At 55.7% G+C, this 17,516-nt stretch overlaps 2 protein-coding genes across 3 annotated transcripts in view; one reads left to right on the forward strand and one right to left on the reverse strand.

Moving 5' to 3' along the window:
- Positions 1 to 1,417: 1,417 nt before the first annotated feature.
- On the reverse strand, positions 1,418 to 2,525 carry LOC131486691 (basic proline-rich protein). Its single transcript, XM_058686577.1, has 2 exons — positions 2,284 to 2,525; positions 1,418 to 2,210 (listed from the first exon to the last, which is right to left on the reverse strand). The coding sequence occupies exons 1-2, from the start codon at positions 2,523 to 2,525 to the stop codon at positions 1,418 to 1,420; spliced, it is 1,035 nt and encodes a 344-aa protein (XP_058542560.1).
- The window catches only part of DTX4 (deltex E3 ubiquitin ligase 4), a 37,173-nt gene continuing 21,225 nt past the window's right edge, over positions 1,569 to 17,516 (forward strand). The window contains exons 1-2 of one of the 2 annotated variants that reach the window (XM_058689084.1): positions 1,569 to 1,624; positions 10,911 to 11,637. In XM_058689084.1, the coding sequence (XP_058545067.1) occupies positions 11,018 to 11,637 (620 nt within the window). In that variant the 5' untranslated portion in view covers positions 1,569 to 1,624; positions 10,911 to 11,017. Of the gene's footprint in view, positions 1,625 to 2,407; positions 2,735 to 10,910; positions 11,638 to 17,516 lie in introns of those variants that run through there. The other variant, XM_058689083.1, reaches the window with a different exon arrangement.

Raw genomic sequence — 17,516 nt, forward strand, 5'->3', positions numbered from 1 at the left:
AGCTGGACATAGGTAAGAGCAAGTGTCTTCCTACTTCCTATTCATCTTTCAAACAACCGTTCATCTTTCAAACGGCCGGTCTAACATTTGGTGATAGCCCTCTTCTCTGGTTTGGGCTTTTTCCACTTGAGAATGCCTGGTTGGGCTGGTCAGGTGCTGTTTTCTCCCCGGTACTTTCAGCATTCTCTTAAATCATTACTGACAGTTTCTGGATCCATACTTACCCAGACCACAAGGAAGTTTCCAGGGTCTTCGAACTCTTGGTCTTATGATTGGAAATAAAAATAGCTCAATAAAGCTTTAGGTTCCTCTTACTTCACCTCTACTTTTGTTCTTCCAGAACACCCTATCCTCGTGTTCTCCCTTCCCTTCTTTCACATTGAGGCACTTTTATTTATTTATTTATTTGCCACATACCTTGATTCTTACTATACTACCCCTTGTCACATAACATGTATGATGGAATAGGCTTTTTTTCTTTGTCTTTTTCTTTTCTTTCTTTCTTTCTTTCTTTCTTTCTTTCTTTTTTTTTTTTTTTTTTTTGAGTCCAACTAAGTTTTGAATACCAGTTTCCCTTCTGGCTATATAGGTAAACTGGGTCAAAATCCTCAAATGTGCTAAGTCTCATTTGTAAAATGGGAATAACAATGGCTCATGGTAGGATAAATTGAGATATCCTTTACTCCTTTCTCTTTCGTCCTTGAAACCCTGAAATTTGATGTCTTAATGAAGGTGTTGACTGAGTTGGATTGGGAGACTGGCCTTAGGGAGAGACTAACCGGATCTCCGGAAGTCGTGCTAGGGAGATTTTGGCGCGGGGGCATCATCAAGAGTGAAGCTCAGAGGCAGCCTCCATCCTAGAGCTTTTTGGAGGCTGGACGAAGAACATATATGATTGTTTTTTCTTTTGCTTCTTATCTAGAACCCTGTGAACAGGGAGACGAGGGAAGAAGGATGAAGGTGGCTGTAATTCAAGAGGGAGCAAGAGAGGGAAAGCAAATCTTCCGAAACAAAAGACAAAGTTCATGACATTATGAAAGAAAATGGTTGTTTCAAAGAGATTCATAATCCCAGACCCTAACACAAACTTTTTATTTCTGTATCGTATCCTGGATCTTCCTGATCCTATGAATTCATGTATGCGGTCGCCAGCCACCTCAGCAAAACGAAGTTTGCGTTCTCTGGCAAAATTACCGTGAAATCCTGATGTTAATCTGCCCTTCTAGGTTATTTTTCATATTAACGAACGATGACGAAAATAGCCAAGTCTAGCTCGTGTCTGTCCTACTCTCCCAATATTTTGGTCACAGAAACCCTGCAGAATAACTCAATTTAGCCTGTATCTCCCGGACTACAGTAACGTTGAAGCAGACCAGAAAAAAACACATTTGCCCTCTAGGCGGACGATATAAACCCATCACCCTCCAAATCGCTGCAACCCTTTGCACCGGGTCTCAGGAGCAGAGGTTAGAGGCGAGCGGCCGTGCGTGGCCACTGACCCGCACGCGTCGCCCCCGGCCAGCAGGGGGCGTGTGAGCCGCGGGCGCCCCCCTCCGGGGCCCGGGCCGCCGGGGGCGTGGCTCCGCATCCTTGACGGACAGCTGAGGATGCGGGCGAAGATGAGGTAATAGGAGCCGGAGCAAGGAGGGCGTGGGGGTGCGGGCGCGCGAGTGTGTGCGAGTGTGTGAGTGTGAGTGCGTGCGCGAGCCGGAGACACCGCGTGTCTCGGCGCTGGCGCTGCGGACCCCGATCGCGCTGAATTAAACGCGGAGAGAAAGACCATTCCGTTTCTGGGAGGGAGGCTCCAAAGCGGCGGCGCGCGACAGCTGCGGTCCCGGGGCCGCGTCATGGCCGGCCGCTTTGGGGCGCCTGGGGACGCGGGAAAGCCCCGCGGGCGCGCGTTTGCCTTAGCGCCCCGCTCGGGAGGGGCGCTCCATTCTGGAGGCGACTGAGCAGAGCCGCAGGGAGGGGGAGCTCTCGCCGCGGCGGCCACCGCGTCCGCGCGGCCGGAGGGTGGGCAGGGAGGGGCGCGCGGGGAGGGGAGCCCGGCGTGCCTTTCCGAGCGCGAGCGCGCGGCGAGCTCCCACCCCGCCGCCCGCAGAGCCCGAGGCGCAACTGGTGCGAGGGCCCGGGGCTCGCGTCGCCGCCAGCCCAGCTCGGGCCGCCGGGGCTCCGGCCGCGCGCCCGCCGGGGCTTCGCGAGGCGGGGGCCTGTCTGCGCAGGGCCGGGGCTTTGCATGAAGCCTCTCGACCCCACGGAGCGGCGGCGGCGGCAGCGGCGGACCCCGGCGGCGGCGGCGGCGCGCGGTCGAAGCCGGGCGGCCCGGGTGCCCGGGCCCCGGTGGATGCGCGGCTGGGGAGCGGCCCATGGGCCGGAGCTGAGGCTGCCCGGGGCGGCGGGGCGCGGGGCGGGGGGCGCGGCCGAGGCCCGCGGGCGGCGGCGCAGGAGGAAGCGGAGGAGGACCGGCGCGCGGGGCCCGGGAGGCAGGCGGCGCGGCGCGGCCGCCGCGGCCCGGGGCTCGCCATGCTCCTGGCCTCGGCCGTGGTGGTCTGGGAATGGCTGAACGAGCACGGCCGCTGGCGTCCCTACAGCCCGGCCGTGAGCCACCACATCGAGGCGGTGGTCCGCGCCGGCCCCCGCGCCGGGGGCAGCGTGGTGCTGGGCCAGGTGGACAGCCGTCTCGCGCCCTACATCATCGACCTGCAGTCCATGAACCAGTTCCGCCAGGATACCGGTGAGCCGGCGCCCCTGCCCCGCCCGCGCCCACCTCCCCTCCCTGCCCTGGGATCTCCCGCCTCGGGAGCCCACCGGGACCCACCCAGTCCGCAACTCCGTGCGGCGTGTCACCAGGAGGTGGTCGTGGAGGGGGCGCTTTACTCCCCGCCATCCTCTTAAGATTGCCCCCGCAATAAACGTCCATGCAAGTAGTATCCGTGTTCTGCTTGTGCAAATCGAGCTTCAACCGAGCCCCTAAGAACCGCCCCCCCCCCCGTCCCATCTCGCGCCCCCCTTTAAGCGCTTGGTGGCCCCAAGTCCTCCGATGTAGAAATTCCAGGGCCGGCCCAGCCCACATGCAATCCCAGCCGCTGGGAAAGGTTTCCTGCATCCTCACGCGGTGGCTGACCCTGCTTTGCCTCAGGCACCCTCGGGGCCGCCACCTGTCCCCCTCACCACCCACCTTACTGCCTCTGCCCCTTCTGTGTGGGTTGCCTTCTGTGGGTTGCCTTCCCGCAGCTGGGTCCTGCGGGGGGGAGGGGGACTGGGGGGAGGGAAGAAGGGGTTCCCTGGAGGCATTCGCTGTGGTCTAGCAGGAGAAGGGCGGGCGCCCTGGGAGGAGAGCCTGGAGCTGCTGGGGGATTCCGGGACATGAAACACCCCGGATGCTGTGGCATTGGCCAGTACCGCCTGTGCACTCCAAGTGCTTGAAGCAACAGGCCAGAGCAGATGGAGAGAGGAGGGGGAGGGCCGCGGCTCCGGAATGCCTGGCAGGAAAGCCGCTCCCTTTGTCCGCGTAGGAGGAGGTGGATTCCTAAGGAGAAAGGGTCCCCAAGCTTCCTCCTGAAACTGACACGCTGGTCTTCCAGAGCACTAAACCCCCCATCTTTTCGTGAGAATCAGGTTGCCACTGTGGCCACCACAATCCCACTTCCCCCCTGACCAGGCTTTGCAGGTCAGAGCAAAGAAGAGGGGCTCAGGGTGGTGGGTCAGTGGTGGGAGGGGCAGGACCCAGCTGCTTGTCTTTGCTCGGCTCGGGGTGTCCAGGCTTAACTGAGGACCTGGGACAAGTCTGCCTCCTCTCCAGGAGTCTCTGTCTTCTTGGGGGTGGGTGGTTGTTTCTGGAATTCTGGCCCGGCTTTCCGGAGATTGTGACCCAGGAGCCTGGTGAAACAGGTGTGGTGGGGAGGGGCTAGAGAGGACGGGGGGGGGGGGGGGGGGGGGGGGGAGTCCCAGGGGATCAGAGAACAGCTGCTTGAGCAGGGCATCCCAGCCTCCTTGGAAAGCCCCCACATCCTGTGTGCTAATTAGGATTGTCATGGGAAAGGGGTGTCTTTCCACCCTTGCGTCCCCATCTTCAGTCCTAACTCCCAACGGCTTCTTTGCCAGGGACTTTGCAGACACCGGCCAACTGAGTAAAGCCTTCTGGGGAAAGGATTCCAGAAGTGTTAGCATCTGGAGGGGCTCGATTAAACCCCGGTGGTGGGAAAGGCAGGGAGGTGGAACTGAGAGACGCTGGGAGGGAGGAGGGAATGGGAAGGAATGTTAGGAGATTGAGAAAGAGGATTAAATGTGGCCAAGGGGAGGGAAGAGAATGTAACTGGGCAATTGGGGTAAAGGTTGTGGAAGTGAGGGTGGAGGCAGCAGACTGTTGGGGGGCGGGGAGGAGGGGGGGTTGGTACGCTGAGCCCCGGAAGTGGGACCTGGGAGATTAGCAGTTAAGACACCTAACCCAGAATTCCAGTGCTACTCAGAATAAACAGGCAGGTGTTAGCTTCTCTATTTCAGACTAAATCTCTGCAGCATAGAGAGAAACACCCTGGTGACATGCTTGTCCCAGCCCCTGTCCCACATTTGGGTAGGGGTGAATTTAATCAGTGTTTAGGGGTATCTTAAAGAGGGGAATGAAGAGTCATGGCTTGAAACGCCCTTTCTACCATCAGATGTGAAATTATGGAGAAAACTGGGTTAAGGGACGGAAGCCGTGTCCCCCTCCCAGGTCCGGCCACCCTTCCCTGAAGACAGGCTGACCATGGCCTGGTGGTTAGCAGTTGAGTCCGAGGCTGGGTCTTCTCAGATTTTAGACCAGAGGCAGAGAGCTAGTAGCCCGGATCATTTTATTTTAAAGACTGCCTCGGGGTGTGTTTTACATTCTTGCCTGTCTTAGAGGCTCACGACTCAGGCTGCTTCTAATGGTCAGTCGATGAATGATCCTGACGGCCTTCCTCCCGGTGCCAGGCCCTGCGCTGGCTGCTGAAGGCACTGGGCTGAATTCCCAGGAATGCTGGGCTGTCAAGGAGCTTGTCAAAGCAGAATAGAATCTCTGGGCTTCTGGGCTTGGAGCCCCCTCCTCTCCCTTCTCCACCAACAGACAGGCAGCTCCTCTCAATGTAGCTCATTGATGAGGCCATGACAGGGTAGGAACTTCATACTGCGGGTGCCCAGGCAACCTCAGCCAAGCCCTGGCAATGTTTAATTAAATTACCCGCCATCCCCAAGCCCCGGTTTGAAGCTGGGAACCAGAAACATCCCCAGAAACAAAGAAGAGCTGGAAGTCCCCCTGCCTAGAGACTGAGTCCTCTCTTTTTTTTTTTTTTTTTTGCCTCCTCTATGTGGGGACATTTCCTGACATGGGAGCTTTGTTTTTTTTCACAAGTTGCCTGGCTTGCTGCAAGTGAGGCCTCAGACCCTCGGCTCCCCTGGGCTCCAGCCTCACCCACCCCGTCTCCAGGGAGATGGCCGGGAGGGTACATGGGCCCTCTGCCGCCTTTGTTTGCCCTGGGCCCTTCCTCCCCACACTGCCTCTGGGTTCCAGCTTATTTGCACTCTGCTGGTCTCTGGCCATCGTGTTTCCGTGTTTCTGGCTAGGAAATCTGGAAGAAGGGAGGAGATGAAGCGAGGTAGAGGTGACGGTCTTGGCTGCTTCCAGAGCCTTGCTTGGGCCCTGTGCCTGTACGGTCATTTGCCTTGATGGGGCTCACCTTTTCTGTCACAGGCAAGTGACTGGAGTGCTGTCCTTCAGCATCGCAGTCCCTTGTATCTTCCGGGACACCTGATTGCCACCACCTCCAGGGCTCCAGCAGCAGGACGTGGGGAGCCCGGGCTGTGAGTGGGGAGAGTGACTCAGGCTGTCATCCCAGCCTCACTGGCTTCTGTGTGACCTTGAGCAAGTCCCTTAGCTGCTCGGGCCACGTTTTTTTCTCTGTAGAAGGAAGAGCAGCCTTGAGAGTCCCCTGGCTCCTTTCCTGTCATCATTCAGATGGGCAGGTGAATGGGTTTGGCCCCCGCACCTGTGAGGATGCTGCTTGGAACTGGCCTGGTGTGAGGGAGCATCCTTCCCAGCTCAAGAGTGTTCTCTGCAACTTTTGCCTTTTCTGTGTCTTTAATGTGGTGACAAAGGTCAGATGGAGAGAGATGACAGGTTTTGACAGAAGCTGATTCTTTGGGCCCCACAATACCCTCTGCCCTGTGTGAGCACCGGAGCGGAAGAGGCAGGTGTCGTGATCGTTACAATATGGGGGATGCCCCAGGCCCCTTGCACACATACATTGTCTTGTTTGATCCTCACAGCGATCTTAGGAAGGACCTATTGTCCCCATTTTATAGGAAAGGAAACAATCTGGAAGAGACTAAGTTGCTCTGAGTTTTACAGCTAGTCCATGGCAGAGCTGAGATTCCAAATGAAGTGTCCCACGCTCTACTCTGTCATCAGTGAACGCTTCTGGAGCGCCTACTTCATGCAGGCGCTGTTCCAGGCATGTGGGATGTAGCAAATGGTGAAACTTCTAGGGCTTTGCCCCCACAGGACATTCCAGTAGGGCTGTGGGGCGCTTGGGAGAGGCCCGGGATCTCTTTGACACAGCGATGTACAGATGCGGGTAAAGTGCCTTCGAGACTGGCTCATGCCTGGAAGGTGTTTCTCCCTTTTCCCAGGAGCCAAAACATCTCCGGTGCTTCGGAATGCAGGTGTCTGAGCTGCCAGGAAAAACTGATCTTCCCTCTCTTTCTCCCTGCTTGGTTTATGAACATTCTTTATTCCTATCCCATTAGCGGCCTTTTCTTTGGGTCACTGCACTCAAGGACTAAATGGATTTCTCAGATCATCTAGTTCATGGGCCTGACTATAGAGGAGGCCAGGACTAGCACATTCCAGACAGAGCGGACTCTGAAAATAATCAGAGACACGAAATCCCGCGATGAAATTCTTTTGTACCACGGCGTTGGTTCTGAAGTCTGCCTTCTGTCTCTAAATAACCTGCTGGGGCTGAACTGAACTCAGCGTCTTTCCCTCCAAAAACTGGCTCTTCCTCTTGAAACCCCTCTGCCGGCAAATGGTGTCCCCATTTTACCCCTTGCCCGTGGTCGAGACCTCAGGATTCCTTGACTCTGTCACAGTGTTGTTCTGGTGCCCAATGTGTAAGGCAACGTAGACCGTGTGGCCAGCTGTTGAAATTAGTGTGCATGATGAAAATCCGGGACGGTTGTTTGCATGCAGATGCCCAGGCCCAGGCCCTGGAGATGCTGGTGATTCCTCATGGCAGCCAGTGGGTACTCTAGAAGGTGTTAAGTACCCCCAGGAGATTCTGAAGCTGGTGATTCTGGAAACTCTCTTGGAAAGCATTGAATTCAGCTACTCATGGTCACTTCCTACCCATTTCTTCTCTGTAGGGTCCCTCCAGTCTGTCACCTCCTTTTCATCTCCACTGCCCATACCCTCATTACTTCTCACTTGGAACTCATTAACAGAGCAACTCTGGTCTTGTCACTTCTCTGTGTCACAGACTTCACTGGCTCCTCATTGCCTACAAATAAAAACCTTCACAGCCTGGCGTTCCAGACTGTCTACGCCTCAGCTCTGACATAACTTTCCAGGTTTATCTTCCTCTCTGCCTTATATCTTCTGCAATTCCTGACAAACAGATGTCCCTTTTATCCTCCTGCATCAGAGTTCTCTGACACCCCCTCCCCGAACTATTCACAAAGTCCCTTCTACTGAAACGCCCTTCTTTGCCCCTTTCGCCTGTTGAAATTCTCCTTCTCATTCAAGCCTCATCCATTGCTTGAAATGTCCTCCGAACCATCATTGCTTCCTTTATCCGGTCGGTATTTATGGAGCCCCTAGGAAATGTTGGGCATGGGGGGGGGGGGGGGTGAAACCACGAGCAAACACCTGGGTGCCCACTCTCGTGGCATTTGGGAGTCCGGTGAAGAGATACAGACATTTACCAAGTTAATCACACCAGCAAATGTGTAACTGCACATCAAGATAAATGCTGCAAAAAAAAAAAAAAAAAAAAAAAAAAAAGACAAGAATGAGAATCTGATCTGGTCAGGGCAGTCCAGAGAAGTTTCCTGGAGGAAATGAGCGGAAATCTGAACTATGGGCAGCAAAGAGGATGCCAGAGTGTCTTGTGGGGCGGGGGGAGTCCAGCATTGTGCAAAGGCCCGGCGAGGAGAAACATGGCAGTGGGGAGAGCCTGGAAGGGCCAGTGTGGCAGAAATGTAAGCAGAGTTATTAGGGTGTGAGGCGGCTGCAGAGATGGGAGGGAGTGGAGAGGGTCAGGTTTTGACCTGAGGGGAGTGCACGGAAGGGATTCACGCACAGTGGGGATGTGGGCAGGTTTTCTCAGCCCACATGCATTTTGTTGGCACCCTTCCCATGGCATATTCTGCCTCATAAATAGTCATTCGCCCCCCTTGTCTAGTTTTAGACTGTAAGCTGTTTGAGTAGTGCCTGCATTCCCCAAGGCAGCCAGTGGGGACCCGGCAACATGTGACAAATGACTAAATGCTGAAGTAGCCAGAAGTCTACCTTGCCTTTGTGGAGTCCTCATTACTGCCGCCTTGGGCGCTAGAGCAGAGCTGGAGGGTTGTGACTCTGCCTGCACTCGAGGCACCATAGGAAAAATGCCAAGACCCTGGTCCACATGGGGCACAGGCAGATCTGCACCCCAGACCTCCTGAGGGGGGCCTGGGCTGGGAGAGCATTTCAGGAAATGGATGGCAAATGGCACAGGACCCAAATGAGGACTGTCTCGATAGGTAGAAAGGGCAAAGGAGGGCATTTCGGTGCACCGGACCTGGGGAGTAGTAGGGGAGGGGGTCAGAGACCTGTGAGGGAGTGCAGGACGATAAAAGGCCATGCGTCTGCTGGGAGTCCAGGAAAAGAGCAGCATGGGGGCGGTTGGGGGTGGGGGGACATAAACCTGGAAGGGTATGGGAGAGCCACAGCTATTGGGATTGATACCATTGTTGTAAAAAAAAAAAAAGCCTCTTAAGCATATTTGTGAGAATCGGACACGTGAATTGCCCCCGCTTCGCTGGAGAGAAGCTAAAATAGGGTCATTTAACCTCTCGAAACTTCATCTCCTTCATTTCATTGATCATATGGGATGAGATAGGGGCTTTCTAAATAAGAAAGATTGTATAAGAGGTTATATGCAAACTCCCCCCCCCCCCCTCACACACACCCCACACCCCACAGATATCCTCTGAACTAAACTTACCATGACTTCTCCATCCCGCTTGGACATATAATAGAAAATAAATTACAATGATAATCAACCAACTTTTATTGAGCTCTTGGCATGGGGCAGGTGCGATTTCAGCCCCTTCTATTCATTCCTTCCTTTAATCCTCAAATCCACCCTTTGAAGTAGCTCCCCAGGACCCAGGCAGATGCAGACGAGGAAACTGAGGCTCAGTCGCACAGCTGGAAGGGACAGAGCCTCTGCTGTTGGACCCAGAGCCTGTGCTCTTTGTCCCCCAGTGAGCTGGCTACTTACGAAGGAAATGGAGGCAAACCGGGGAACTACTGCCCACCCCCCTTCTTCCTCCTCTCTTCCTCCCATCCCGCTCCCCCCTCCCCAGATCCCCCAGCAGCGTCCTGGTGCTGAATAGGGGATTGTTTTCTTCACCCTCCTGCCTCTGAATGTTGATGTTTTGGGTCATTAAGGGGCTTGGAGATGGGGTGGGGGGCGGGTTATGACCCTGGAAAAGGACTGAATAGACATTGTTCCTTTTCTTCCCCCCTTGAATGGAATTCTGTCCCTGGCCTTGGTGTCTCCCTCTGGGTTGGAGGAGGGGATGGGTCAGAGGCCTGTAAAGGGGAGCCTTTTCCCACCACTGATGGATAAGGCCTAAGCTGACAGATGCGAGATTCAGGCACTCTGGGAGCCCTCCCAGGTCCCCTCACCCTGCCTTGACCCAGGCATCTTCAGCCTTGATGTTGATAGCCATGAAATGAGCCCTGATTGGGCATGAGTCTGAATTCAGTCTTAGGGTGGGTCGGGGAGAAAGAGGCAACAGTTATAGACTTCCTGTTCCTTCGAGTCCCTTTGAACCTGTAGGTTCATTTCTTCTGTACTGCTTCCCTGAAATAATCCTGACCTCTTCCCTGCTCTCCCTTCCCCCAGTGAGACTAAAGATCAAGACAATCCTATCTTTAGGATGGCTTGAGCTTTGGGAAAGAAAAGTGTTAGAGAAATAGAAAATTATCATGATCATTATTACTGTTTTGATAGAAGATTTAATGCTCGAAAGTGTAAGAGTTCTGGCAACCTGATTTTCTATTTTTGTTTTTGCTGCACCCTTAAAGGTACAGAGAGGGAGCTCTCACTCCACCAGGCTGGGCTGGCTTCCTGGGGGTCTCATCTTCTTCCTCTGCCCTCTAGGCTATCCTGACCTTTTGTTCTTTTCCTCGTAGCCCTCCGGGCAGGGGCATTTGCAGGGTAGGGGACAAGTGACAGGCTATTTCTGAGCGCCTACTGTGTGTCAAGGGCTTTATGGGCCTTAGTGCAAATTGCAGGGCGCAGGAGAGATCCAGGACGTGACATCCATATTCCAATACATATTTGTTTGTTAGATGAATAAGCAGATCACATTTATTTTCACAAAAACTCTGCAAAGGAGTCCTTGTTTCCCCGGGAAGGAAAGGATGTTGGGGATTTCTATGTAAACTGGGAAGTGAATGAATTTGGCTGCCAACCATGGTCTCCGGACTGCAAACCGGCAGGTGGTTTTTTCTGGTACCCCACACTAACCCCACACCCTTCACGCTGTCACTCAGATGCTCCCACCCCACCTCAAAGCTGATACCCCAACAGGCAGCCCAGTGCCCGCCGGCCTGCCGGGCTAACCAAATCCGGTTTCATTCCCTGCTGACCCCTACCCTGTGCTCTGTCCCCCTCTGCCAGGGACCCTGCGCCCAGTTCGCCGCAACTACTACGACCCGTCCTCGGCGCCCGGGAAGGGCGTGGTGTGGGAGTGGGAGAATGACAACGGCTCTTGGACGCCCTACGACATGGAGGTGGGCATCACCATCCAGCACGCCTACGAGAAGCAGCACCCCTGGATCGACCTCACTTCCGTCGGCTTCAGCTACGTCATCGACTTCAGCACCATGGGCCAGATCAACCGGCAGACGCAGCGCCAACGCCGCGTCCGCCGGCGCCTGGATCTCGTCTACCCCATGGTCACGGGCGCCCTGCCCAAGGCCCAGTCCTGGCCGGCCAGCCCCGCGTCGGCCGCCTCCCCCGCGGCCCCGCCCTGCTCCTGCCCACAGTGCGTCCTGGTGATGAGCGTCAAGGCCGCCGTGGCCAACGGGGGGAGCGCGGGGCCGCTGCAGCCCCCGGCCGCCCGCAAGCACATGCCCCCGTCTGGGGCGGCCAGGCTGCCCCCCACACCAGGCCCTGCGGCCAAGCCGCTGGACAGCACGGGCACCATCCGAGGCCCGGTGAAGCCCGTCCTGTCGCAGGCGATCCGGCGACAGGCCTCCGGCACGCCGGCTGGGGTGACCATGGGCTCTCCTGCCAGCCCCCCCGGAGCCAACGGCAAGACGGGAAGGGTGGCCCTGGCGACCTTAAATCGGACCAACCTGCAGCGACTGGCCATCGCCCAGTCCCGGGTGCTGATCGCCTCTGGGTAGGTACTTTCACCTGATGCCTGTGAGCGTTTAGGGCACAGGACCCGACTGACCTGGGCCAGAGGTGAAAGGGGGCTGCCTGCCAGGACTTAAGCTCCCTGTCCTCTTGTCCTGACCCTCCGGCTGCAGGTGGAAGGCAGCACCGTGTGGTGGGTAAGGGTGGGCTTGGCCTTTGGGGTCCACCGGATCTGGCTTCTAATGGAGATGTTGCCACAGCTATGTGATTTGGGACACGTGCCTAATATCCCAAGAGTCCTAACTTCCTCCTCCGTAAATGCCTTCGATAATCCTCCCCGTTAGGGTCACTGCTGAGGGTTGAAGGTTATGCAACCTTAAGGGGACTCCCACCAGGATCTAGGTTGGGGGCTTTATCACCCATTTAATCATTATCCTTACAGCAACTCCTTTTTTTTTTTTTTTTACCATGTATTTATTTTTGAGAGACGGAGACAGAATGTGAGCAGGGGAGGGGCCGAGAAAGAGAGAAGGAGAGAGAGAGAATCCCAAGCAGGCTCCAGGCTCTGAGCTGTCAGCACAGAGCTGGATGCGGGGCTCTAACTCACAGACTGTGAGATCATGACCTGAGCTGAAGTCGGATGGTCAACCGACTGAGCCACCCAGGTGTCCCGATTACAGAAACTCTTTGAAGTAGGCATTTGGATCCCCTTTTACCCAGGAAGACATCAGAGGTTCTCTCGCTCAAGGGCAGAGAGCTAATCATTGGCTGAGACCAAAATTCAAACTTCAGGAAGTCTGATGCCAGAGCCAGACTCTTTTCTGACTGCCATCCTGCTTCTCTGTCACAATGCCCGGCATACAGCAGGTGCCGGATGAGACTTAGCTCCTTTCCTCTGGTCTCTCTGGAAACTGGAACTCCAGTTTGGAGCTAAGAGCCCATATTTAGTAAGCACTTACTATGTGTGCCAGGCACCTTCCGTGCGTTGTCTCAATTCTTCCCGTGACAGCCCAGTGTTGTCGGTTCTGTGATCACTGCTTTTTATGATCTTCTTGGTCCCCCTAATCGTCAAATGGGGGAGACCCAGGTCCACATGGTGCCCACGGCCTTTGCCTGCCAGCTCCCGATTTCTTGTGAGATTGGCCTCTCACGCCGGCCCCATCTTCCTTTCCTCCAGAGGGGCCTGGCCCTGCCTGTGACCCCTGAGCCCCAGACTGTCCGGGTGGTTTGGACTGAGGTTGTACACCCAAGTGGGAAATTCACGCTGCCCAGGGGAGGCCATCTGCACACAGAGGTTCAGCGCTGGGAGACAAGGAGAGGCAGGTGTAGTGGGGAAGGAGAGGCCCGGCCTTCCCTCGGGTCTCTGCCCTAAGCTAAGCCAGAGTCTGCAAGGTCCAATTTCCTCGTGTGCGAAATGGGGAACCTCACGCTTGCCTTGCCTGCCCCATGGAGTCCTTGTGGAAACCTCCACTAAGGGAGGGCAGCCCTGGAGAATTTACCAGATGCACCTGCCAATATTATCTCATTCTCTGACCTGGTGCACCCAGTGTCAGGCTCGGACACGCGGCTCAGAATTCACTTCCCAAGGAGGGCCACACGGCCCATGTGTCACAGAGTGGGGGTTGGGGCCCAGGGTTTAGTCCTCTAGTCCTCTGCCCTTTTGGCTAAAGCTCAGCTCCTCGCCGTATGCGAAGGCAGTTTATAAATGGTCAAGTGCAGGTCAGATGTGTGGGGTTTTCACATGACTCCTTCTGAACTGGCAGAATATTTGGTAGAGGGGAATGGGCACCTAAACCACACCACTGCTCAGTTTCTCCCCAAGGCCACACAGCAGCGTCCTGGGGGCCTCTGACAGAGTTCAAGGGTAATTATTTGTGCGGCAGAGGGAGGCTCATATAGTGGATGAGAAACCCAGCCTCCAGCACCTGACTGCCCCGGGCTGGAACCCAAGTTCCTTCGTGTGCAACTTGGGGCAAGTTTTGCACCCTCTGTCTTCAGCTTGCTCCTCTGTAAAGTGGGGACAGTCACAGTACCTTCCTTATCAGGGCTGTCATGAGGATTAAAGGCAGTGCTCAGCGTGTGGCTTTAGCCCAACGCTCAGCAGTGGTAAGAGTTTGGTCAGTATTAGCTGCTATTATTATTGTTGTTGTTAATGTGTATCTATTGAATGTGTGCTGTGTAGTCGAACTAAAGTCAAAGCTGAGCAGCCTCTAACGCCCCACCTCATTTCTGGCGCCCTTGGCAAAAGCCAAGTGACCTCGTGCCATAATTGAGGGCAAGGACACCCTGCTCACTTTAAACCTCACTGAGGAAGCCGACAGCTCTTTCTCTCCACTCTATTCCCCCTGCCCGCCAGCCCAGCGGAATCGGAGCCGGAGAATGGAGTGGAGAATGGAGTGGAGGTCCGGGGGCAGTGCTGTTTCAAAAGGCCTATAGAAACACACTTTTTTCTCCGCTCTGTTTTCCTGACAGGGGAGGCCCCGCCCTACCCTTCTATCTTCCAGCCCCTTCCCTTTTCACCTCTTACCACCACCCTCACCCCCACCACCATTTTCTCCTCCAGTCTTTCTTGGCCATTTAATTAGCGTGCTTATTCCCTTTGTCTGGCATTGCCGTCCACCTTCTGTCGTGGAATGGCCCCTTCCCTCCGCCCTCCCTGTCCGTGAGCTCTTCAAGCAACTTTCCCACGGAAAAAAGGAAGACCGGGGAGGGCGGGAGAGGTGGGCTGAAGAGAAGGGTTTGAGGGGGAACAAAAGACCCTGTGAATTATTCAGACACACAAGCAGGGGGTTTGTAAAGAGAAAAGAGGGGGGCTGTGTAGTGGGGGGCGGGAGTCGCCCCTCTGGCCCTCTCCTCCAGAATCGAGGCTTCTCTATCTCCAGCGAGACTTCGGTTGCTGGAGAGACAAGACCATTGTCCTGTAGGAGGATTCCTGGGTTGGCTCACAACTCCAAAAACACCCCACTGTTTCTCACCATGGTATCTGCAGAGCTTTTCTCCTGCCATCAGCCCCCTTCTCTGCCACCGTGCCAGCTCTTGTCTTTTCTTAGTTTTATATTTGAGGGACAGAAATGGAAACTGAGAACAGCCCAGCAGAATGGGGAGGGGGTGTCTTCCGATGCTGAGGCCAGACAGCTTTGGCCCAGCTGGAGGATGTGAGAGGCATGCCAGTGATTGGCCTGCTGATTTCTGGAAGGAGGGCTCAGGCATGTACCGGCAGGGAGGGGAATGGGGGGGGGGGGTGTGACCGGTGGGGACTCCATGGGCCGTCTCCACCGCTTTCATTTTAACCAGTCACCGAGGGGGAGGGCTGATCAGGTGTTGCCACCTCAACAATCCTGTGCACTGCCCGGGGCTCCGCTTTACACTTTGTCCTCCGCGTCCTCAAGAATCAGAAAATTGGATTGGGGCGCCTGGGTGGCGCAGTCGGTTAAGCGTCCGACTTCAGCCAGGTCACGATCTCGCGGTCCGTGAGTTCGAGCCCCGCGTCGGGCTCTGGGCTGATGGCTCAGAGCCTGGAGCCTGTTTCAGATTCTGTGTCTCCCTCTCTCTGCCCCTCCCCCGTTCATGCTCTGTCTCTCTCTGTCCCAAAAATAAATAAAAAACGTTGAAAAAAAAAAAAAATTAAAAAAAAAAAAAAAAAAAAAAAAAAAGAATCAGAAAATTGGACTATTCCAGCAGGAAAAGGCTTTATCAAGCCCGACTTCCTCTTCCAGTTGAGAAACAAAAATGTAAACAACCCCCCAATTTGCATGGGGCTTGCCAGTTTATAGAGTATTTGACCTAGATCCTGAATCCTCACAGGGACCCCAGGGACAGAGATGTAGGGTGGCCCTGCTCTTGGGTGTGGTAACTTGGATGTGGTCACCGAAGTGCAGAGGGGCCATGGGGCTCTCCCAAAGGCACAAGGTCAGTGCCAAGCTGGGCTGGAAGGCAGGTCTCCTGACCCCTGTGCAAGCCTCCTTCCACTGTACCCTTCTGTATTTTGTCAGCAGATCTCTTCCTCCTCAAGTCCACTGCCACCATCCAGAGCCTGCTGACAAGTTTTCCCTTTCCTGGCATGGCCCCCACCACGGTATTCCCGGGAGTCCTGGGTCCTCATATGGACCCTCCCTCTCTTCAGACCTGGCCCCGTCCCTGGGTCCCTGGGCTGCCCATGGTGTGCTAGGGGGACTCTTTCCTGGTTAACCAGATTGGGTGTGGAAACCTGCCAGTCCAGTTTGTGGGAACAAAGGTGGCTTTTGTCACCCAGATCACAGCTACTTATCTCCTGGTGGGGGCCGGGGGGGGGGGGGGGGGGGGGGGCAGGTGGTGGTGCTCGGAGCTGGTAAGGGGGTGGGAAGGCAGGCGCAGGGCTGGGCTGTGAGCGTTGCCCCCTGGTGGGGAGCCTGCGAACAGACACAGGCCGCCAGACTCCTTCACTCCTTTTCCAGACCAGTGGCGGGGAGCCCAGTCAGTCCCCGCAGGGGACCCAGAGCTTAGGCGGCTGCCTTGCTCTTAGGCATTGGGGCAGGGAATCTTCAAGAAGTCCATCCCCCGGCACCTGCTAACTCCAGACCCTCACAGGTTCACAGGTGAGGTTGTGAGGAGTTACTGGCAGGTTTGGGGCTCCAGTCTGGTTTCCCTGAGTCCAGTCCACCATGCCGGGCCTCGCCCTGGGGGGCAGGCCATAGAGTCCAGAAGCAAGGCTGAGCCTCTCTTCTTGGCCAGCTTTCCTTTGTGTTGAATTCAGCTTTCCCCTCTCCCCATCCGGGTTTGATTTATCCTGGGGGTGGAAAGTAGGCTGTGGTGGTCTGTTGAGACACAAACACTCCCACATCTGTTCTTTCACATCCTTCCCACAGCCCTGGTGCACGTGTCATCATCCCGGGGAAGGGACAGGGGCCCCGGAAGACTCAGCGTAGCCCGGGAAGCACCCATCCCTGTGGGCATGTGGGGGACAGGCAGACCCTCTCCTCAGCCTTGAGGCCCCCCATTCCAGCCCCTCTCTTGTAGTCCTAGATTTATTCCACACGCTCTTTGTTCCCCATGTCCTCTGTCTGCCACGTGGGGTGACAGAGGGGTCGCAGAAACGCAAGAGCCCAGCACGGCGAGTGGCTACAGCAGTGGGCTCCGGAGCCAGATTTCCTGGGTTTGAATCCTTAGCTGTGTGACCTCCATCGGGTTTGCTCACCCTCTCAGTGCCTCAACCTCCTTGCCCATTAAATTGGAGCTAATGATAACGACACCTCCTGTGGAGGTTGTTGGAAGTCTTAGATGGATTTGTGCGATGTGAGCGGTTAGAACCGTGCCTGGTACCAGGTGGGCTCTTCAGGGTCACACACGGATGAAGGGCCACAGGCTGTCTTGTTCACCGCCGTGTCCCCAGGCTCTAGGGGCGAGTCCAACCGGAAGGAGGGCTCTGTATGAATGAGCACGTAAGCAGATAACGAACACTGCAAAGAAACAACTGAACACGCCCCTTCCCCTCCTGTATTCCCAGCACCACCCTACCCCCCAACCCCCCATAGCAGATCTGCTGGCTTCTCAGGCTCTCTGGCCCCTGGAGTCATCTGTGACCTAGTCCATTGACGTCCTCGAGCTCCCTTTCCCCCTCCGAGCCCATCTGTGGAAGCCTGGGTGGCAGGGGCGATGGCGCACAACCCAGCCCCACGTGTCCCCATGTTTTTCTATTTGGCATCGTGGGAGGCCTCGCCTTTCCAGGCAGCTGTGCGGACTCCTCTCCAGAGCCTGGCTCGGGTTTCTGGGGAGAAGGACAGAAAGAGGAGGAGGCTTTGCCTGGTATTTAGATTTCTCAGCAAAAAGGAGGGCTAACAGCTGTTGGAGCAGTGGTTTCCCAATGTCAGGCCGGGATCAACCTTATCTGGATCCTCTCCAGAAGCGAGAGAAAATGCAGGTTCTGTGCCCCCCTCCTCCCCCATG

The sequence above is a fragment of the Neofelis nebulosa genome, chromosome 10 (assembly GCF_028018385.1).
Source record: "Neofelis nebulosa isolate mNeoNeb1 chromosome 10, mNeoNeb1.pri, whole genome shotgun sequence".
Taxonomy (NCBI): Eukaryota; Metazoa; Chordata; class Mammalia; order Carnivora; family Felidae; genus Neofelis; species Neofelis nebulosa.